Below are 24,160 nucleotides of genomic sequence, written 5' to 3' on the forward strand. Positions count from 1 at the left end.
GATTCTTAACCACCAGGAAAGCCCCACAATCTAGAGGTAATTCTTCCTATTTAATCTTTCTAGTAGCAACTATAATTATGCTAATTTAAGACAATTAACTGATATTAAAGGGCTAAATCCTTAGGAAATACAGTCGATTTCTACATCTTTTCTAATTGATACTTTGTTTGCCTTAGTTTTCTCAGGTTTGTAGAATTCCTTTACAATAATTCCCAATTTTTTTCAAATAAGAAATACTATGCCTTATTTTAAAAAGAATAGTTTTATCTTGAGAATGAAATGAACTTAGAGATGATAATAAGTAGGGCCTTTCCAACATATAAATACAGGATGTTAAAAATGGTAGTTTTCATTCTAACATCTAGAAGACCATCAAGTCACCAAATATAAAGCTTAGATATTTGTGTGGTTATGCATTTATTTTCTCATCAGTTATACTAATTCAGATACCTTAATGGAAGCATCCAGCTTTTCAACTTGTTATCACCAGAAACAATTTTAAGTCTCAGTTGATATTTCAGTTTAAGCCCTTTCTGATTTATCAAAGCCTGAAACACCAAGACATCATCAAGATTCCAGAACTCAGTTTAGAACTTCTAAAACTAACATTTTTAAGATCTTTTTGTACCCAATATTTAAAACAGTCTCATTCATATGCTGGCAAACTAGGTCGCAAATGAGACAGCTGAAAATACTGCATCTTTAAAAACATTTAGATTATAGTTGTCATGATTAAAGGGAATAAATCCAAAGGGATTTAGCCATTATAATATCAATTAGTAGTAGTCAAGGTCATGCTACAGCCCCAAAAGAGGAAAATTAAACTCTGAAACTCGTTTGACTAGAGAAACATGGTAGAATTCTAAAGGCACCAACCTGTTAATTTAGGAGGATTCTGAATACTACATAATAATACAACACCAGTTTCAGACAATGAAAACAACTAAATGATCCCCCCAAAGCAAAACATATCCACTATGCTATTTATAATTGCTTAACAGAAAGTCTTGAGAAATGTTTAAGAAATTGACTCTGCAGTGATAAAACTATCATATCTTTACTGTCAGAAAGTAGAGCTATTTACATACATTAAAAAAAAAGACTAACGAAGAGAGAGAGAGAGAGACAGAATCCAACCCAAGTTAAAAACAAAACAAAACAGGGATTTCCCTGGCCTCCCAGTAGTTAAGATTCTGTGCTTCCAATGCAGGGGGTGCAGGTACGACCTCTGGTTGGGGAACGAAGATTCCACATGCCAGCGCTGTGCGGCCAAAAAAATTCCCACAAAAAGCAAAAAACAAAACCAAACCTGTATCTTCTCTGGAAGAAGACTAAGTGGTTGAAAAAGTCAGAGAATCAACTTAATGCCACATTACTGCAAACTATCAATATTAAAATTTGGGAAAATTTCCCCCAAAATTACAATCAATAAGAATATGCCACGATACAACTGCTTAAAATTGTATAATGCATGATAAACTTTATCATAAGAGCACAATCACAAACTGATAAAACAATGATATTAGTAGAGAAGTTAACAAAAGTGACCGTAAATAGTTACTTGCAGTATCCCTTTTCTTGATTTATTAACTTAGCAACTTTCATCAGTTTTGGTAAATTTTTATTATGGTACAAACTAAACAAAAAACCCAAAGTACAAAAACAGAATTTCATATTATAGTATATATTTTATTCTTTCAAATAACAATATCTATATGTTTTATTTGAGATAATTGAGGCTAAAAAAAGTCATACAACTCACGTGCCATATTAAGAAAGCCAATTTTACCTATAGTGCCGATAAAAATAAAATACCCAATTTAATAGAAATAAAATAGTGCTTGAGAAATCACAAAAGAAACTAAAACCAAAAAATCCTAACTGAATATACTTTGATGGTATATATTCATTCTCATATAGATGTATTTACATATATATCAAAGTAAATTTTTATGGTCTCTATTTTTCATTACCTATAGCATTATAACTTATCAAAATAAAATCCATAATAGGGCTGTCATATTTAAAGTCATTAGTACTCATTACCTGAGACTAGAGTGCCAGAAAAGGGATAGTGCATTTCTATGCCATATGAAGTCTTGAATAAATACAAACCCTGATAAAAAGAAAGCAGCATGCCAGAGATCTCTGAAGACAGCGCCAACGCTGTAAGCGGTGCTTGTACCGTGGCTCTGAACTGCTCCCTCCTGTGTGTTATCTGTGGTACTAGAACCATCTCCTTCCCTATGTACTTCCAAATGGGCTGCTTTTCTTAATTTCCTTCATTAGAAGAGATTAAGAGTGGAAGGTAGCTTTAAAATTTTAACAACCACTTTCTCGGTAGTACATTTAAAAATTTGCTAAACATAAACATAGGAACTTTAATACATAGTAAAATTCAGATTGCTGGATAAAAGTTATGCCAAATATTAAGTATATATTCAAGGCCAATTTCTATAAATGTTAAGGTATTGTTCCTTGCTCATACTGACAGGTCAGTGGACATTAGGTTGTAAGGACAGCATTGGACAGATATTTACAAAAGCATTGCTTCACTATTTAAATGCCACCTACTGGCAGATGAAGAAAAGAAAATGTAAATTGGAGAGAATTGTAATCTGTGTGATCAGCAGTGCTATTTATCTAATGAGGTATTATTTTTTTTCAAAATAAAGAGGGCTTAAATCTCAATATCCCAAAACTGCAAATGTCACAATCTCTTAGGAACAATATTCAAAAGAGGAATTGCTCCCAAAGACCCTTAAAACAGAACTCCATTGTGCTAAGTGGCCAGTAAGACTTGCTATGCTTACTTAGTCAAAGAGCAATATTAAACAGCTTCAAATGACATTTAATAAATGGAATTTAGCTGAAAAATTTCCCTGACTTTTGTTTTTGCCAAAGTACAAGACTTTGTAAACAGTGGGAATTATTAGCAATGCCAGCTAATGTGTATTCCCTACATTGATATTAAGTGCCTCAGCAATGAGCTTCAAGAAAGAAAACAAAAACAGGTATGGGGTCTCAAAATGACTCTGAAGCAAATAACAGAAACTAAATCATTCAGTAGCTGATTCTGAAGCTCACTGCTTTATTTTAAAAAGCAACTTTACAAGATAACATTTTATTCAAGTCAAGAACAAGCTTGGATTCAAATTACAAAAATCTACAAAAAGATCACTTTTAAACAGACAGTACCTTCTCCTTTTACCTCCTGTACTTAGCGGAGGTTTAGGTGTTCTCGTTGAAACGATCTGGCAGTGCACAGTTCCCAGGAGCAGCATCAGCCATATCGGCCCAATCACTTCCGTCAGAGGTATGCTATGTGGGCTAGAAGCGGAACAGAATAGTACTATTGCGGCAACTATAAAAAGGGAAAGAAAATACATTTAATTATAGATCTGACAGTCACTTCCTCAAAACTTTAAAAATTGCTCTAACATTGTTCTTTGCCAGATAATTTTTCTAAATTTAAATGAGTCTAAAAGTTACTCCAGACAAGCTCTTTCAGACTATTTTATTGTTTGCCCCTGGCTAACCATGCCATTCAGAAATAAATTCTCAGAACAGGGTAACAGCCAACATGATCTCTAAAGTACACAACTTAATACTTCAATGAAAACTAGACACATAAATCTAAAGACATTCTTGGTAAGATCACAGACACCCTCCTCAGTTTAGAGGAAATGGGGGACATATAAAGAAATAATTAAAACACCTGTAATGGACTGAATTGTGCCCCCCACCTCCATTCCAAATGTTGAAGTCCTGACCCCCAATGTGACTATCTTAGCAGATAGGGCCTATATGATGTAATAAAGGCTGAATGAAATCATAAGGGTAGGGCCTTAATCCAAAAGGACCAGTGTCCCTATAAGAGAAAGAAATACCAGAAATCTCTCCCAGCTCATGCACAAAAGAAAGGCCACGTGAGGATACGGCAAGAAGGTGGCCGTCTACAAGTCAGGAAAAGAAACCTCCAACAGACACCAATCCTGACAGCACCTTGATCTTGGACCTCCAGAACTGTGAGAAAATAAATTTCTGTTGTTTAAGTCCCGCAGTCTGTAGTATTTTGTTATAGTAGCCTGAGTAGACTAAGAGAGTATGATAGATAGGAAAGATATGTAATTAAACTGGAGGTTTATTAAGGAATTCTGATGACTAACTCTCAGAGCTAATGTAACTCTGAGGGAATAAGGAGTTGACCAAGTACGTAAAAGGAAAAAAGGGCTACCCAGGCAAAGAGAGTTACCCCAAAAGCATATAGGTTACAAAAAAAAGGTATAGAATGGTTAAGAAAGAGTAAAGAGCTAATTTAGTCTGGTTAAAATTGGAGAGAAATTCAATAAGAGACTGACTGAAAACTTGGCTTTTTATCTTGAAGGCAATGATAATTAGGAAAATTTAGAACTTAAGAGGCTGGTTTGGATTTGTAATTCAGGACAGAAGGTAAAAGACTTAAGGGCATGACAGAAGCCAGAAGTAGGGATGGAGCTGAGAATACATAGTTGAGATACTTAAAAGGCATGTGACTGAAGTGAAAAACTGCAAGTAATTATATAAACCCAGTCTGACTGCAAATGATTCTTCTACTCTTCAGGAGATGAAGGTGGGATAGAGAATGAGGACATAACTCAGAGCACTATACCCTACTCAACATGCAAGGAGGTGGAAGCACAGGGGTTTCTAAAGGCACTAGCAGACTGCTGAGGGTCATTAGGGTCATATCACAGCTTTGTCACTGGCTACGTAACTTGGAACAGGTTAAGTCACTTTTTACTTTTAATATTTATTTATTTAGGCTGCGCCTGGTCTTAGTTGTGGCACACGGGATCTTTGCTGCAGCATGTAGGATCTTTAGCTGCGGCATGTGGGATTTTTAGTTGCAGCACCCAGGCTCTTTTTTTGTCATTGTTGTTATGGCATGCAGGCTCTTAGTTGCAGCATGTGGCATCTAGTTCCCTGACCAGGGTTCGAACCCGGGCCCCCTGCATTGGGAGTGCAGAGTCTTAACCATTGGACCACCAGGGAAGTCCCCAGGTCACTTTTTAAACTAAGCTTTGCTAGGAAAGTGTTCAGTGTTCAATCTTTATACAGACTAATAATGTTAAACTTCGGTTTGGAACTGAAAATACCTCTTTTTCATTCCTGATCTAAGCTGTGTTCCCTAACCGTAACCTTATTTAATTTAGGCAAGCCAGTAAGTGAATTTCAGCCAAAGTATGTGAACTAGTTACACTGCAAACTTGTCTGCCTTCAAATACTAGAAAGCAACAATATCAAAAAAGCACAATGCACAGTGGTTACAATGAATGGTATTGATTAATTATCACTCTCATAAGCAATTGCAATTTCTGACCACTTTAGAACAAAGTGTTCTCCTCTAGGTAAACTAGACAGCCTTTGAAGATAACTACAAGTTCACTCCCTCTTATGTATATAAGATATACCCTGGCTTAAAAAAAACAACTTTACCTAAATAGAAGTCTTTCATTTTTATTGTATTTTCCTTTACTTAAAAGATATTATCTTTTACTTAGCGTTTGTTGATAAAATATATTTAAATAATCATTCAGGATTATGATTGTGTTTTTCTAAAAAAAATAAAAGACATTAAAGAGACTGAAAGGGTACCACCAAACTAAAATCGTTGCTTTGTTAGAGCGATGGAATGTGAGCGGCCTCTTCTTTTAGGCTGCAAGCGCTCAGGAGCGCTGGGCATTTTGCACTGCAGGCTGCTGTGATGGGAGGCAGAATCCCAGAGGTGTGACGCATGTGGCTCGAGGTCCGACTGCCTGGGCTCGACCTGGGCTCTGCTACCCTTGGTGACTGTGTGGCTTTGGGCCCTTGGGTCCTTCAGGTCCTGTGTCTATAAGCTAGGCATAATAATAGTACCCATTCTTCACTGGGTTGTTGTGAGTACTAAATGAGTGTCTGTGAAATGCACTTAGAACAGTACATGGTACGTAGAATTTCAATACAGAATGAGGACAGTCTCAGAATACAAAGGTTAAGAGGAAAAACAAAAACACTGCTGAGAAAGGAAAAATGAACTTCAAGGCTGCATAAAAAAAAGACTGGTGTGCAGTCAGAATGGCCATCATCAAAAAATCTACAAACAATAAATGCTGGAGAGGGTGTGGAGAAAAGGGAACCCTCTTGCACTGTTGGTGGGAATGTAAATTGATACAACCACTATGGAGAACAGTATGGAGGTTCCTTAAAAAACTAAAAATAGAACTACCATATGACCCAGCAATCCCACTACTGGGCATATACCCTGAGAAAACCATAATTCAAAAAGAGTCATGTACCACAATGTTCACTGCAGTTTTATTTACAATTGCCAGGACATGGAAGCAACCTAAGTGTCCATCAACAGATGAATGGATAAAGAAGATGTGGCACATACATACAATGGAATATTACTCAGCCATAAAAAGAAACGAAATTGAGTTATTTGTAGTGAGATGGATGGACCTAGAGTCTGTCATACAGAGTGAAGTAAGCCCAAAAGAGAAAAACAAATACTGTATGCTAACACATATATATGGAATCCAAAAAAAAAAGAAAGGTCATGAAGAACCTAGGGGCAGGACGGGAATAAAGACACAGACCTACTAGAGAATGGACTTGAGGACACGGGGAGGGGGAAGGGGAAGCTGAAATGAAGTGAGAGAGTGGCATGGACATATATACACTACCAAATGTAAAACCGATAGCTGGTGGGAGGCAGCCACATAGCACAGGGAGATCAGCTCGGTGCTCTGTGACCACCTAGAGAGGTGGGATAGGGAGGGTGGGAGGGAAGGAGACGCAAGAGGGAGGAGATATGGGGATATATGTATATGTATAGCTGATTCACTTTGTTATACAGCAGAAACTAACACACCATTGTAAAGCAATTATACTCCAATAAAGATGTTTAAAAAAAAATGACTGGTGTGTATGTATATGTTGGGCTGCATTTGGAAGAGACTGTAATTTTAAAAAATCCTCTCAATTTGTATTTTTCTTTAGCCATCCACAGATTCAAATTTTCATAAAGTTATTTTGGAAAATAACTGCTTTGTTTTCTCCAAAATTTTAAATACCAAACTAGTTGTGTCTTATTAAATGAAATATCACAATAAATGTTTATTTTCATACTCAGTAGTAGTTAGCATATGTTAGAAATAAAAAAACCTTAGTAATCCTAAGAACAAAATATGCTGAAAGTTAAAAGCAAAATGCATTTCTATCAATTATACCTTGAAGAAGATAAAGGACCAGAAGCCAGAAAAAGATGACTTTTGATGTTACTTGTAACCACCACCGGAAGAAAAAGGGAAAAAATACAACGCGAACAATTCCCTTTCTAGTCAGAGAAGTCCATGGACTTTCAGGTTTTGCCTTAGCAAATGCAGACCCTGAGAAAAGTAACAAAATGACAGAGAACATTTATTACTCTTTAATTTCCTTAAAGAAACAATTTCAACATTTGAAGAACAATAAAACATGAAATTTTATTTTGTACTATGAGTGGGAAATGTCCAATTTTGGATAGGAGACACTTCTAAAAACATTATTCATGTTATCATATTAACTCAGGTACTTTGAAAAAAAAACATTTTTAACTGAATAACAGCAAAATTTCTCCCACATATTTTATAAATACAAGACAACGTTCAAATGTCAATTCCAGTTAGGAATTAAAATTACCACTTTAATTTTTATAACAAGCCTTATAGTTTGCTAGGCAAATATGAGCTGCTTTTCTTTTACACTTATTAGTTCTTGGAATGATTCTTAGAGGGAGAAAAGACTAGCCAGTGGTATTTAAATGCTTCCATCCTCTCTTTTTTTTATACTACTTCTGACTTCATTTAGACTCACATTGCTTCTATTTCTACAAATATATATATCTAACCCATTTTGAATTCTGTTTCTTCAAGGTCAATTTCTAACTTCATTAAACATTTGTTTATTCAAGACTCACCTCTTACAAGATCGACATCTATGAGATCTGGTTTCACATGTGCTGTTTTCTTTGGTTTATTCCTTAATCCCTGTAATATATTAAAAGTAGTACTGATAAGAGAGCAGATCTTTAAAGTCCTCATCACAAGGAAACAAAAATTGTAACTATGTATGGGGACAATTATTTAAACTAGACTTACTGTGGGGATCATTTCTCAATGTATAAAATATCGAAGATTATGGTTTACACCTGAAACTAATATGTCAATTATAACTCAATAAAAATGTAGTATTGAAATTCATTATATATACATATATTTTTAAAACCCAGAATCAACGCTTAAAAATTTCAATTAAAAAGGAAAACTTTAAGTAATATAATGGACAAAAACTAACACTTTATATATTTGTTACAAAGGGAACACAACTGTAGTATTATAGTAAATTTTATTACCTTCCCAAAGGATAAATTTAGGCACATATGCAACATGTCAGGCCTATTTATTACTAAAAGCATAATTCTAAAACAAAGACTACTGCTACCAATCAATTTGGATTACAGCCTGAGACGGTCCAGGAGACTGTGGTGCCCCAGTTTTGCACAGGAAAGTGTTGAAGCTGGCTAGGAGAGCAGTGGCCCTCAAGGGCCCTTAAGGTGTGATGCTGGGGGCATTCCTGCAGAAAGCAGTGGATCACAGCGCTGAGAACAGACAGGGATGCAGACTTCTTAGCAGATGCCAGCATGTAGGGGTGAGACCCAGAGAGGATGATGCACATCTCATGGTTGCCACTATTTTCACATGCCAACCACTAACCAGACCACAATGCAACCTTATCACCTCATAACTTAGATGCCATGCCCAATAGGAGGAGGAGGGAGAAGGCAGAAATCATGAATTGAATTAGTTTCAACTTGGAATTATTGAACACTAAGATTAAGTTTCTGCCATCAGTGTACAGAGTTAGAGTAGGGGTAGAGATCAAAATCAATGAAAAAACTATCAAAAAATAAATTACATTTTATTTATTTATTTATTTTGCGATACGCGGGCCTGTCACTGTTGTGGCCTCTCCCGTCGCGGAGCACAGGATCCGGACGCGCAGGCTCAGTGGCCATGGCTCATGGGCCCAGCCGCTCTGCGGCATGTGGGATCTTCCCGGACCGGGGCACGAACCCGTGTCCCCTGCATCGGCAGGCGGACTCTCAACCACTGCGCCACCAGGGAAGCCCTAAATTACACTTTATAACTTAAGACCAGGATGTTAAGAATTGGAGGAGCTTAGGCTAAACTCCTCGGAATGCAAGTGCTGAGCGATGACACAGTGTTTCAATGATTTGCTTATTGTTCATTCAATCAACCAAGTAACCTGGTTGTTTAGTCCTAATCCAAGTAACAATGACCCCTTAAATTAAAAATTTGATCAAGTACTGCTTTTATCTAAAACAAAGAATAAGACAGCATTTGAGCTCAGAATTAACTGATAATTAACTGAGATGTTTAAACCAAAAATGTACCCTGAAATCAAGATGCAATTAACCTCTGAACTCCTTCAAATAGTCTGTCCATGTGAAGTTGCAAACTACCCAGATACAAAAACAAAAGAGAAAGAAGGGTGAGGGTTGAAGACATAGCCATGATGATCTTATATACAGTCAATCCTCATATTCATAGATTCCATATTTGCAAATTCACCTATTCACTTAAATTTATTGGTCCCTAAAATCAATACTTGCTGTGATTTTGCAGTCATTTGCAGATATGCATAGAGTAAGAGTGGCAAAAAATTTGAGTCACTCAATGTTCACATTTCCAGCTGAGGTCAAACAAGGCAACACTCTGCCTTCTTGTTTCAGCTCTCCTGTTTCAGTTCCTTTTCACAGTCTATTTAATGTCAAATCTTTTGCATTTTTTGTATTTTGTCGGTAATTTTGTGGTTTAAAATGGTCCCCTAGATAGTGTTGACATGCGGTCCAGTGTTCCTACGTACAAGAAGGCTGTGACGTGCCTCACTGAGAAAATGTGTTAGGTAAGCTCTATTCAGGCATGAGCTGTTGGCCATGAGTTCAATGTTAATGGATCAACAACATATATTAAATAAGTTCTCATAAAACAAGGTTATGTATTGATCAGTTGACCAAAGTGTTGTGACTACGGACTCGCAGGAACTTAACTCTGTATTTCTCCTAAGAGCAATAGTCAATATTCACTAATTCAGTGTTCATGGCGACTTGCAAGAACACAACTACTGCAAATAATAAGAAACAACTCTATCTGTACTTCATTTCCCATTTTAATGTCATGACAGAGTGGCTGATAGACTATAAATCATTCCCAATATTTTGCAAATTGGAAAGGCAGTACTAATAATATATTTAAACAAAAATTCATTAATCAAGCACTATTCAAATTTGGCATCAAGTTTATTATGATATTTTACTTTTATTAATGCCAACAAATTTGAAAACAGTAACATATTTTAATTTACTTCTGTCTTTTATGTATTATTTTTCTAGCACTTTGAAAATAACCTTACTGCCAATGTTTATAACAAATCTGAAGCTTAATTTACTGCTGTATACCTAGAATTTTCATCAAGATTGTTTTAAAAACTTAAAGCCCTTATAAAAGGAACAGTAAATTGTTTTGATTTATGCAATTATGTTGTTTTTCAACATGCTCATTCTACTTGACCTTTTTAATATGTGGTTCATTTCCTATTTTATGTTTTATTAAAACATTTATTTTGAGCCACACTGTAGTCATAGCATAACTGCCAACTTCGACAAAACTTCCCCCTCAAGGTAGCCTATCAGAATATGTAAAAGGTTTAAAGAAAGATAAAGAAAAAGTTCACTGACAAATCTTCTAACATTAGTGAGTTTATTCACAAAAATAAAATATATTAGGACCAAGGTGTCAGCCTTCATAAAAGGTGATTTTAATTAAGTAGATATTTTAAGTTGGACAATTTTTAAATTGGTTTAAACTACGTTCACACAAAACAGCATAGCTTTTAGTACTAAATATAATTATGAACCTTCAAGAAATTTAAGTGAGTGAACAAACAAAAAAGGAAAACTAACTTAGTTTCAGAAAAAGATTTTTTAAACTACTGGTTTAACTAGAAAGTAGAAATTATCAAGTACTGGGCTTCCCTGATGGTGCAGTGTTTGAGAGTCCGCCTGCCGATGCAGGGGACATGGGTTCGTGCCCCAGTCTGGGAAGATCCCACATGCCGCGGAGCGGCTCGGCCCGTGAGCCATGGCCACTGAGCCTGCGCGTCCGGAGCCTGTGCTCCACAACGGGAGAGGCCAACAGTTAGAGGCCCGCGTACCGCAAAAAAATAAATAAATAAATAAAAATTATCAAGTACTATGAATACAACTAATCTCCAAGAATCCAAGTAATATATTCTTTATTGAATATACACTTACACTCCTATAGTACATTCCTAAAGGGCAATGACACAAATAGTATGAAGTTTTGAATTTTTAAAAATATCTAAGCACACAGATAATGTTGAGCCAAAAAGCTTACAAGTTCTGTTTAAGTTTAGAAAATACTTCTGGTCAACGGTCCAGACTTCACATGCATGGAACTATTATAATACGTAGACTCAATCAAAGGACATAACCATCAGTTTCACTTTCCGGAAATCCTGTTTAGTTTCTCCCAACCCTTTTTTCCTTTACCATGACTTTAAATAACATAGTTTGTTTTGTTGAAGCTTTACAACTCTAGTACGTACTAAAACACAGGGAAAGTCCACATCTACTTTTAAATTTGGGTCAAGGTGATCAGAAAACTACAGTTTTCAGTTATAATTTCTAAAACGTTTAAGAAAACATCACTTGCAACTCAGAAAAGACTTTACTTTAGCAATATCAACTAGGGTCTTTAATGTAAAAAAAAATTTCCAAGAAATATATTTTCATGGCTTTCTTTGATTTCTTTAGTTGTTGCTCACTGCTTTGACAGATAATAAAAGAATCGATTACCTAAAAGGACAAACTCAATACGTTTGTTAGTGTTCTCTATGCAACAGGTACAGTGTTTTTGTTCTTTTAAATCAAATATTAACATTAATACACCACAGTTACGCACTTCTCTACCTTCCTTAGAATAAATACAAAATTATTTTACACTATAAATAATTTGCTTCCACTAGAATGTTTAACAAAAATGTTATGCTTGTCAACAAATTAACCTTTTCAATTAAAAATAACAAAAGTAAGTTGTTGGTTTTTTTTGTGGTACGCAGGCCTCTCACTGTTGTGGCCTCTCCCATTGCGGAGCACAGGCTCCGGACGTGCAGGCTCAGCGGCCATGGCTCACGGGCCCAGCCGCTCCGCGGCATCTGGGATCCTCCTGGACTGGGGCACGAACCCGTGTCCCCTGCATCGGCAGGCGGACTCTCAACCACTGCACCACCAGGGAAGCCCAAAAGTAAGTTTTAATACTGTTTTTAGTTCTTCAACTACAAAGTATATATAAATAAATATATATATATATATATATATATATATATATATATATATATTTTGGGGAGGGGGTTAAATTTCAAAAAACATCCAAATGTGCCAACTGGTAACACAATCTCTCAAGGTACTTAACACTCCCTGTCTAACAAGTTAAAGACTGTCAAAGAAAATAAAAGATTTCAAGGCATCTTACTAGACCTCTCTGCTGCCCTTTATTTGTTTAACTTTTCCAGCTCTTCATGGTAGTCTCAGACCGTTGTCTCATGGGTCTCTCACTTCTCTTTCCTCCTCCACTTACATCTCTTTTTTTTAAACTATCCATTAAATGTTGTTTCCCAGTGTTCTGTTCTCAGCCTTTTTCTCTCATCATTCAATGTAAATCCACTCACTCCTATAGCTGTATCTGTATAATGTGTATAATACATAAAATACCCATATATATATGGGTAGATGAAATACATAATTACAAATGAGATAAATTCAATTAAGAGAGGGATGTATAGTTCTCTATTGGGATGCAAAGTGGGGAAGCAGCCCTGGGGAGGTTAGGAAAGATTTCACAGAGGAAGTGACTCATGAGCTGAGCTTGACAGACATTAGAGAGAATGAGGAAAACATGCCAGACATAATGTTTTACACACACACACACACACACACACACACACACACACACACACACACACACACACACACACACACACACACACACACACACACACACACACACACACACACACTACATATTGAGGACTCCCCAGTCTCTCTCCCAAGTATCACCTGGATAATTCTGAAACAGAATTCTGTATCTGCTCCTCTTCTAATATTTCCCACCATACTTAGTGCTGCCTTAGTGAAGTTGTTGAAATAGAAATTTAATCAGGTAACTTTTTCTGCTTAAAATCCTTCAATGTCTCTCCCATTGTTTTCCAGATTATGTCTAGACTCTAGAGTAAAGCAGTTAAGTCCCTTCAAGATCTGACTTCCATATCCTTTCGTGTTTTACTCCTAATCACTCTAATCGCCCTCCTCCACCCAACCTATTAGCCATCAAGTTCCTTGAGGATTCTGAGTCAGGCATGTATATTTTCATATGGTCTTCATGTATATTTTCATATGGTCTTCATTCTGTCTGGAATGTTTTCCTCATTCTAATGTCTGTCAAACTCAGCTCATGAGTCACTTCCTCTGTGAAATCTTTCCTAACCTCCCCAAGGCTGCTTCCCCACTTTGCATCCCAAGAGAGAAGTACACATCCCTCTCTCTCTCTCTTTTTTTTTTTTTTTTTTTTGCGGTATGCGGGCCTCTCACCGCTGTGGCCTCTCCCGCTTTGGAGCACAGGCTCTGGAAGCGCAGGCTCCGCGGCCATGGCTCACGGGCCCAGCCGCTCCGCGGCATGTGGGATCCTCCCAGACTGGGGCACGAACCCGTGTCCCCTGCATCGGCAGGCGGACTCTCAACCACTGCGCCACCAGGGAAGTCCCACATCCCTCTCTTAATTGAACTGATCTCACTTGTAATTATGTATCTCATCTAAAACATTATAATCTATTTTATCTTTCTGTCCCCATGATTTAATCCTATACTTAAGACATAGTAGGTGGTGCTCACTGCAACTTTGTTAACTGTATTAATTCTTCATGTAAATAGTTCAAAGATTAAAATTAACAAATGGCAAAGAATCTTCCTCTTCATTATAGATGATTAAGTTGTCTAAACACTGAAATTTTTAAGTAACTATAGACACTGGTTTTCAATCTAATATAAACCTTTCTGCACAAAATATAAACTGTCAAGCAACTAAAGTAACATTCTCTGGGCCAATATTAAGTTTAGCTCGTGCAGGAACACACTGATTAGTATCATCTATGCAAATGAAAAATATAAATCTTATTACTGAAAAGGTGTGACTGCTGAGAAACAGAACAAATTTAGTTAAAAAATAGTTTCCATGTTAGCAAGGTAGCCTATGAGAATGTCTTATCAGCGTTAAATGATTACATGTCCAAGAAGAAACTATGAACTACGAAAACATTTCAATTAATGCTTTACTTTCCTAAATTCTTTCAAAACATGACCAACTTTTCAGCGACTCTATTTGCGTCCAAGTCATTCTGTTAGTAGCACCAAAAAGCAGATCTCAATTAAACAGAGCAGCGTTTGCACAGGATCACTCAGGCCGGAAAAATCCTGAAACACTTACCAGTTTAATAAACTGTACAGAGCAATGACAGCATCAAAAGGGAGGAAAAGCAAACTAGAAGTATAAGGTGACAAGTGAAAGGGGAAAAGAGCTGACAAAAAATAATCATTAGAAATTAAATTTTAAAAGAACAGAAAGATGCTAAAGAGCAAAAAGAGAAAAATCGTCAGAGGTAAAGACACATGAATATGCCTTCATAAAAGAGTTTACCTCTTTATTTAAAAGTTTGGATAGCATAAGTAATATTAATTTGTACCTTTAAAGGTCGACAGAAAGATATTAAATAAACTGTGGTTAATAATCAATTTATAGAATATACAAAATGAAATAAACTTGTTACCTTGATTTCTCTTTGTTCAACAGATTTTTCCCATATTTGTTGATCATATGCTCCAATCTATGAAAATAAATTAAAAATAATACTACATTAAATGATCATTGTTGGAACCCATCCAACAGGTATAACTCTGTTGAATTACAAGCAACTTCATGTTTATTCAGTGCAGATTAGATCCAGCTCTGTCTCAGACTTCTGTGATCAATACTGTATGGCAGTGGTTCTCAAAGTATGCTTGCAGGACCAGCAGTTTTAGCATCTTCTTGAAACTTGATAGAAATGGCAACTCTCTGGTTTCAGCCCAGAATTACTCAATCAGAAATAGGGATGTGATACTCAACAATGTTTGTAAAAAACCCTCTAGATTATTCTGATACACTACTAAAGTTTAAAAGCCTAGGGCAGTGACCCTAGGGAATTTTTATTTTGAATAAACATAATTGCTACAGCCCTGGTACATTCAAGAAAAAATTCCCAAGTGATTAATTCTTTATGGAGTTATTTTTAAAGAAAAAAATATTAATATTCTACAGAAGTAAAAATTCATAAGCAGGTAGACCACAATTACCAATTAGATGAACGTTTAAACTGAAAAATATAGTCAGAAAAGCAATTGAAGACACAAGGAAAAGCATCAAGAAGTAGAATTCCTTGTACCTTCTGTGCCTATTACTCTTAGATGCTGGGAAGGTCTCTGAAATATACCTTCACCTGGGCAGGATGAACAAACCATTCTTACTGTTCCTAACCAAGTTCTTCTCTGTTACCTCCTATTGTCTCCAGTTTCCACTTAATTTCCTATATCCAATAGGATACTAACATGGGTCAACAGCCTATAGTTTAAACTGAGAGTCTTCATTATTAGCATTAATTGAAAACAGAATCCTGATACATTAAAATTACTTCAGATAATTACAATTTAGAGACTGGAGACAGAGACAAGAGATAGGCAAAGATATGAGTAAGTTCAGGAAAATATTTTCTGACTCACAAAACCTTTCTACCCTGAAGTCCTCTTAGCTACATGTTATTTTTTAAATCTCGTTTCAAGAAATGAGAAATTGAGAATATGAGAAGGGTTTAAATATAGATATAAAGGAGCTAAAAAATGATTAAATCATTTTTCAAAGGTGTGACTTGTTATAAAGACTTTTTAAGGATGTACATGTGTTTGTACATTTTCTAGCAAAGAGAGAGCAACACCCAGACACCCAGTGTGGATCTGGAGATGTTCCATAACAGCCTGTCATTTCTATTATCTCTCCTACATATTACCTTATTCATTCTAATTTCTCTGCTCCTTTAAATACTGTTCTTTTTCATCACATTCCTGTGACTCCTTTCTTATTTTAAAAATCACTTTATGATATAATAATACCCTGCAAATTAAAATCTTATAACACCTAGACCAAGCCACATAGACTGAACAACTGACTTATACTTAACCAAAGCTGCCATCAGTCTCTATAAAGCACGATTAATAAGTCCTAGGTAAGCAATAACCAAATGGTTAGACCTAATGGCAGAGCTGACCTGCGGTGACTAACTGCCCCTCAATCATATTCCTTAAAATCAGAAAAGAAGTATGGGAACACAGATTCCAGAGCAATAATTCTGCTCTAACTTGATAATTCAGAATGACTGGGCTTGATTCAATTAAATGTTATTTTTTAAATGTGTAACTATTTCAATGCACTGCATACTCTTCAGTGAAACAATAATCAAAACTAATAAAGAATAGGTACCAATGTGTTTAATAATTATTTTGGCAGTATTTTGTTTTCACATACAAAACAATTGCACTAGGTTCTCTTTTAAAAGAACTGTGGGGTTTTTTTTAAAATTTATTTATTTATTTATTGGTCACACTGTACAGCATGTAGGATCCTAGTTCCCCAACCAGGGATCGAACCTGTGCTCCCTGCTATGGAAGCGTGGAGTCTTAACCACTGGCCCGCCAGGAAAGTCCAAGAACTATGTTTTTATTTCAAGATGACTCAAGAATATGAACATGGAAATATATATCCCACAGTCCTAAAGTCAGGGAAAATAAAATAATGCATGTGCAACAGACCAAGTCAGGAAAGCATGCCAGTACAACCACAGCATGGTACTGAAGAGCTCCAGGTTTTTAAAAAGGTATAGAAAGTCTAATAAACCTTGCAGTGAAGCAGTGACTAGAAGTAGAAAAGTTTTTTGAAGGCTGAGGTTCTTGCAAACAGCAGAATGGTGATGGGGAATATTCCTATAAAAAGGATATAAAAAGGATATAAAAAGGAAAATGATGGCTTGTTTTACTGGCTAATCAACTTTTCTTCAAAGATTTGATGCGTGAGAGGAAGGACAACTTTTACTATAATAGAATACCTTGTGGGATCTTAATTTTTTTTTTAACCAGGTAAGTGTCATTTTCAATTACAAGCAATTAAATGTCTCAAAAAGTGGAAACATCAGTTCTCCTTTGCAGCAGACTTTTTTTTGTTTTTAAAATACTACCAGAATGGACCCTTTAGTTACATACGCAAATTGACTTCTTTACTGAAGAAAACTGTGACGGTGCCTTTAAAGCTAAACACAGGTGCTTCAGGAGATGTTCAGGGTTCTGCTTAGTGATGCATATGCCATTAACAAACTACCCTCACATATGAATTCAGACTAAATTGTCTCTGAAAATTGCTTCTTGGGATATGTGTGTAGTACCTCAGCAGCATCATGAAATCAGAGTGGTGGCAGGATACTAGAAGGGACAGGGAAGGAATTCAGAAGGGAAGGCTCTTTTCTGACCTAAAGCCTCACTTTCTTCCACTCTGAAATCTGGCAAGATAGAAGATTAGAACATCTGCAGCTGGGGTCAAGCTTTTCCCTTGAAAGAAACATAATCTTATGGTCAATCATAACTGAGCAAGAAAAGAAGTGAAACAGACTGAAGAGAAGAACCATCTTCCCAAGACTTAAGGTCATGGATCAAGAATAATTTGCAGGCTGTGTTAAAAAAAAACAAACAAACAAACAAACAACTTGACAAGTTTTCCAAAGGTTCTATACTACTTCGGACATACACATACTTGGCAGACTTGACTAAATCACCTAAACTTGATAGCTGTTTCTTTTTTGTATTTCTTCTACAAAAAAATTAAATAACAAGGCCAAGTTCAAATATAGTTTTCTGTGAAAAATCAGGAAGAAAATAACTACATTATTTTTTTAATGTCATACAAAAGATTAAAGGAAGCTCAGTAGTAACATTTGTCTAACAGAACAGGAATTTTAATCAGATAATATGTTCTTTAATTGGGAAAAAATATTATGTAATATTTTGGCCACTTTCAAATTTTAGCTACCTCCTAACTGCTCTTGCCTGACCCACAAAATGCCTCCACTGTTTGGGTGTTTAGAAAAGTGCCTAACATTCTATGGGAACAAAAGGATATATATGCAAACAATGTTTTGTTGGTAGATAGAAATACCTAGGTAATTAATGTATGAGAAGTTATATGAATTTTCAACCATATTCTTCACGTGACAATGTGTTTCAAGGAGGGAAAAACATTGTTTCTATTGTATTATAAGAGAGGACTCTGGGGCTTCCCTGGTGGCGCAGTGGTTGAGAGTCCGCCTGCCAATGCAGGGGACACGGGTTTGCGCCCCGGTCCGGGAAGATCCCACATGCTGCGGAGCGGCTGGGCCCATGAGCCATGGCCACTGAGCCTGCGCTCCGCAACGGGAGAGGCCACAACAGTGAGAGGCCCGCATACCAGAGAGGACTCTGAAATCCTGATTTACATTTGATGTGCAGCGAACTGTTTTATACATGTTAAGAAAGTAAAGTTCATTTTCTGGTGCCTGGTTATAGTAAGCAAAGTTTATCAATGCTCTGGTTATTACTCCCACAGATGCCCTGAACACCTTAAGCCTCAGGCGTACTGTTACCCAACCAGAGTTGATCTACAGTCAGCTTTTCTCACCTGGTCCCAGAAGACCAAACACTGCCCTCTACAGATTCATGCTGTATCTTCAACAACAGGTCTGGCAATTCTATATGGATCACTTACACTACTCCCCATAATGACAGCAAGGATAACTCTAAATTTTCTTTTCATAGGCTCTAAGTACTCTGAACATAACACTTCAATTACTTCCACTTCTAAGATCGAAGCCAAAAGATGCAAATGTTAAAATTGGTTTAAAAAAATACAAACAGAAAATATCTGAGGGACCAGTGTCCTGAAAGTGGTAAAAAAAAATTTTTTTTAAGAAAAAAATTAGAAAAGAAATTGAGATACTATAACTTAGTAATATCAAGTGGATTAAAATTGAACTAAATAGATGCCTTCTGACCTACTGAAGACCTACTTATAAAAGGCAAGTGGATGTAGCTAATATGCTACAGTAAGTATGTATGTAAATATAGATAGCAGACATTTTAGAAGGATACATGAAAGCCATTAATAGTGAGGACAGCTTTTACTTTCTGCTTTATATTCACTGATCCTATATCACTTTTTCTCCCTACAATGGATAAATACTATTTTTATAAAGCAGGATTCTAACCCAGGTCTGATGAACTGCAAAGTAATTTGAATTAGTTATCTAAGAAATTAATATGTTTCTGTCAATGAATATTAACTTTACAAGGAATTATCTACTTCCACCTATCATCATTCTCATTTTGTACCTTTCTATATACTGAGACAAACAAAATGGGGAAGGGGAAAAAGAGGGGTGGGACAAAGAGAGGGGAATGAGGGAGGGGCAGTCAGGGATGGAGAGAGAGAGAGGGATGAGAGGAGAGAACTGGTAGGTAGAGAAAAAGATTGTCTTTGTCTAGGTGTCTGCCGGAGTCAGCTCTGACTTCTAAGGAAAAAAAAAAATTGTAACGAAAATGAAGGTATCAAGAATACAAATATTAAAACCCAGGTAATTAGATGGTGAAGTGAGAAACATGTATCACTTATGGTCCTAGAAAAGAAGTATCTCTGAAAAACAATTTAAAAAGCTACTCTTGGGTGATCTGATTACTACTTAGGTCATCACATTCAGAAGAGCTGTGGTTCAGATGTCAAGAGGCTAAAGAGAAGGTGTAGCTTCAAAAAGGTAGTTACCAATAGTTAATTAGATTAAGTGCTTAAATAAGAGATTTAGAGTTCACGAATAAATATAAGCAGGGCAAACTGAGGCCCAGATGTGCATGCATATTTTAAACACTTAGTTCTTTAACTAATGAATAGACATGCATAATACTATATGTTAAAGCCCTAATTTGTCCTACTATTTCCATGCTCAGTTTCATTTTTTGGAATCTCATTTCAGAAACTCTGAAAAGCAGGCTATTAATTCTCACAAACATAAGCAAAGGTAATGTTGCTTTTATACCTGTGATGGTCCCACATTTTAATAGTGATTTAATACCAGTACAACCCAGAATAATTAATTTTTATCTTTGAGTCTTTTTATAAAAATAAAAGTTGTCAATCAGAAAATACCCTTTGTTATATTTAGTGTGTTGGTTTCTTAATCCTTTGTTTTCTCCATTGGCTTAGTTGAACAGCTCTTAATGTTTGCTGACAGAAGTGGAAAAGACCCTAGACTGTGCAAGAGAACTGAATGGTCTTATGGTCTTGGGCAAGTTTCTTGACCTCTGAGATTCTGTAAAATGGGGATAACAGAACATACTTCACAGAACTGAAATATGAAATGATAGTGTCTGGTATATAGTCAGTGCTCTGTAAATGTTAGTTCTTTCCTTTCTTGGCAAATCTCAACAGCTCCAGGCCTTAATTACCTCATTTCTAAATTGATGAAGTTAACTATATTTAAATTAATTTATGACAACATTTATACTCACTAATGATGAGTTGGATGGCTATAGATTATTTCTTTATGTACCAGTATGGGGAGAGAAAAGATTCAGTGCTACTAAAGTAGAACCAAAAGTGTAGTTAGAGGGCTGGGCTTCCCTGGTGGCGCAGTGGTTGAGAGTCCGCCTGCCGATGCAGGGAACACGGGTTCGTGCCCTGGTCCGGGAACATCCCACATGCCGCAGAGCGGCTCGGCCCGTGAGCCATGGCCACTGAGCCTGCGCATCCGGAGCCTGTGCTCCGCAACGAGAGAGGCCACAGCGGTGAGAGGCCCGCGTACCGCAAAAAAAAAAAAAAAGTGTAGCTAGAAATATCTGGGCAGAAGGTACCAAGAAGAAAGCAAAAATAGCGGTGTAAGGATAAGTGTCCTTTTCTTAATTATAACCAATATAATAGGTTTTTAGAATTACTTACAGTTTATTAATGAAACCAGAGCTGTCAACACCCAAAATCTCATTTGCCCAGACAACTAAACTATATGGTTTTTCACTCTCACAATGATCTATCTACAAGTATGATAAGAAACAGAGACTGAGGGGTTGAGCAAACTAACAAAATTAAAGTTACTGAACAAAATAGTAGATCTGAGAATACGGATCACCAATGAAACATATCTATAATCAAAAAAACTACGTTGTCATGGTGGACATGCTGAAATTATACAGTACTTCTGTTCATATTACTAAAACATTCTGAAGAAACAATTAGGGCTATTTAAAATCATTAGGATTACTGATTAGTTTTCAGAAAAATCTCTTCCCAGAAGTAGTAGAAACTAATTCTTTTGACTTTTTAAAACTTTTTAAAATTTATTTTTATAACCATTTTTTAATTGAAGTATGGTTAACTTACAATGATGTGTTAGATTCAGGTATACAGAAAAGTGATTCAGTTATTTATACACGCATATATATTATACACACACATATTATACACACATATACACACATACATACACACACATACACACACACACATATATACACACATACATACACACACACATATATTCTTTTTAAGATTCTTTTCCATTATGTTATTACAAGATATTGAATATAGTTCCCTGTGCTATACAGTAGGTCCCTGCTGTGTGTCTACTTTATATAGAGTGTGTATATGTTAATCCCAACCTCCTAATTTATCCCACCCCCCCTTCCCCTTTGGTAACCATTTATTTTCTATGTCAGTGAGTCTATTTCTGTTTTATAAATAAGTTCATTTGTATCGTTTTAGATTCTACATATAAGTGATATCGTATGATATTTGTCTTTGTCTGACTTCATTTAATATGATAATCTCTAGGTCCACCCATGTTGCTGCAAATGGCATTATTTCATTCTTTTTTTATGGCTGAGTAATATCCCATTGTGTAAATATACACCACATCTTCTTTATCCATTCATCTGTCGATGTACATTGAGGTTGACTTTTTTAAACTTTTAATTTCAAAGTAAAGCTCTCAACGCTTTGAATGTCAAACAGGTTTTCACTGTTTTTTGCTCATAACTACTGCCTCTCAAACAAATTTGGCTGTTGAATGCCTAGGTATATCTGAGTCCTTATAACTGCTCCTATGTAAAGCCTTGTTTCTAACCTACTACGTATCTTGAATAGCTCTCCTATCCTATTCTCTCGCTTTTACATAATGTCCTATTTTTTTTTTTTTTTTGCGGTACGCGGGCCTCTCACTATTGTGGCCTCTCCCATTGCGGAGCACAGGCTCCGGACACACAGGCTCAGCGGCCATGGCTCAAGGGCCCAGCCGCTCCGCAGCATGCAGCATCTTCCCGGATCGGGCATGAACCCGCATCCCCTGCATCGGCAGGTGGACTCTCAACCACTGCACCACCAGGGAAGCCCCACAATGTCCTATTTTAATCAACATATTGTCCAATGTACACACGCGCACACACACACACACACACACAAACATTCCTATAATAGTCAGACACTCAGGTAACTTTAATGATGAGGATCAAATAAGGAAGTTGAATCATTTCATTACACAATATAAACTATGAATGATGATGATGTCAGACAAAAATGTATGGTCTGGGGCTTCCCTGGTGGCGCAGTGGTTAAGAATCTGCCTGCCAATGCAGGAGACATGGGTTCGAGCCCTGGTCTGGGAAGATCCCACATGCCACGGAGCAACTAAGCCCATGCGCCACAACTACCGAGCCTGCATGCCACAACTACTGAAGCCTGCGCGCCTAGAGCCCGTGCTCTGCAACAAGAGAAGCCGCCGCTATGAGAAGCCCGTGCACCACAACAAAGAGTATCCCCTGCTCACCGCAACTAGAGAAAGCCTGCGTGCAGCAACAAAGACCCAATGCAGCCAAAAATAAAAATAAATAAATTTATTAAAAAAAAAAAGTATGGTCTGAAGACATGGCAAGAGCTAGTAACTCTTTTGAATGTATAACAACTACCAAATTATCTTACCCAATCTTTAGCTCTTCTGAATCAGTCTTTTCTTAGAACTCTAAAAAACATATGAGAAGCCAAACCATAGAAGCCTTCTAATCCAATAATTAAAATATTGCCCTATAATTCTAGTTATTGGGGGAAGGGAAGGACCTAAAATGGGTAAGTATTCAAAGTTAAAATACAGTTTCTCCCACTATCTGAAAGTAGAGCATTCCTATGAAACTATTCGTAGGCCAAAATGGCGTAAAGTGAAGCATCAGTTACCTTAAGACACATCTTGCTAACAGATGCACAAAATAAATCAAGATAAATCACAGATGATCAAAGATACAGTTCAAAGATATGGCAGCTGGGATGCTTCATGTAGTTCCTAGGGAAGGAGCTTGACGGTGCCACTCTTGCTGCTTGGGGTGCATGCTGCCGCTTGAACAGCTCACTCACTGCAAAACGAACGCTGAAGGCTATTTTCACTTTTCACCTTTTTAAATAAAAGCAAAAATCCTCTTTGGATTTTTTTCTGGTAGCAAAAACAGGTACCAACGTAGGCTTTTTGTAAAAGCAAAGTGGTGTGAAACAAATTTTCAAAAAGCCAGGGATACCTGTATCCTAACTGGGGAAAGAAGTGTAAGTCATGGAAAAAATATGAATAATTATAAGCAAAGAGGTTTCTTTGCAATCTCTTTGCTTCAACTATCATTTATTTCTTCTGCTATCAATTATTAGCAGAATCATATCATAACCAAAAGTATTACTACAGAAAAGCAAAGCTGCTTAAGTAGAAGGCAAATAAAAAAAACTTTTTAAAGATTAAGATCTTTTTGGGTGGAGAATATAATTTTTAAAGGAAGAAAACAGATTTCTGGAATTCAATCCATTTTAAAATACTATAT

The 24,160-nt window shown here is 36.5% G+C and overlaps 1 protein-coding gene and 1 non-coding gene across 2 annotated transcripts in view; both read right to left on the reverse strand.

Moving 5' to 3' along the window:
• PHTF2 (putative homeodomain transcription factor 2) overlaps positions 1 to 24,160 on the reverse strand; it is a 187,383-nt gene that overhangs the window by 115,240 nt on the left and 47,983 nt on the right. Inside the window, exons 3-7 of the mRNA XM_060157214.1 lie at positions 14,986 to 15,042; positions 7,982 to 8,051; positions 7,254 to 7,412; positions 3,199 to 3,364; positions 2,116 to 2,280 (exon numbers count right to left, since the gene is read on the reverse strand). Coding sequence (XP_060013197.1) covers positions 2,116 to 2,280; positions 3,199 to 3,364; positions 7,254 to 7,412; positions 7,982 to 8,051; positions 14,986 to 15,042 — 617 coding nt within the window. The remainder of the gene's footprint in view (positions 1 to 2,115; positions 2,281 to 3,198; positions 3,365 to 7,253; positions 7,413 to 7,981; positions 8,052 to 14,985; positions 15,043 to 24,160) is intronic.
• Positions 4,962 to 5,034, reverse strand: TRNAG-CCC (transfer RNA glycine (anticodon CCC)). Its single transcript has one exon. It is a non-coding gene; the product is annotated as a tRNA-Gly (tRNA).

This window comes from Lagenorhynchus albirostris, chromosome 8 (genome assembly GCF_949774975.1).
Source record: "Lagenorhynchus albirostris chromosome 8, mLagAlb1.1, whole genome shotgun sequence".
NCBI lineage: Eukaryota > Metazoa > Chordata > Mammalia > Artiodactyla > Delphinidae > Lagenorhynchus > Lagenorhynchus albirostris.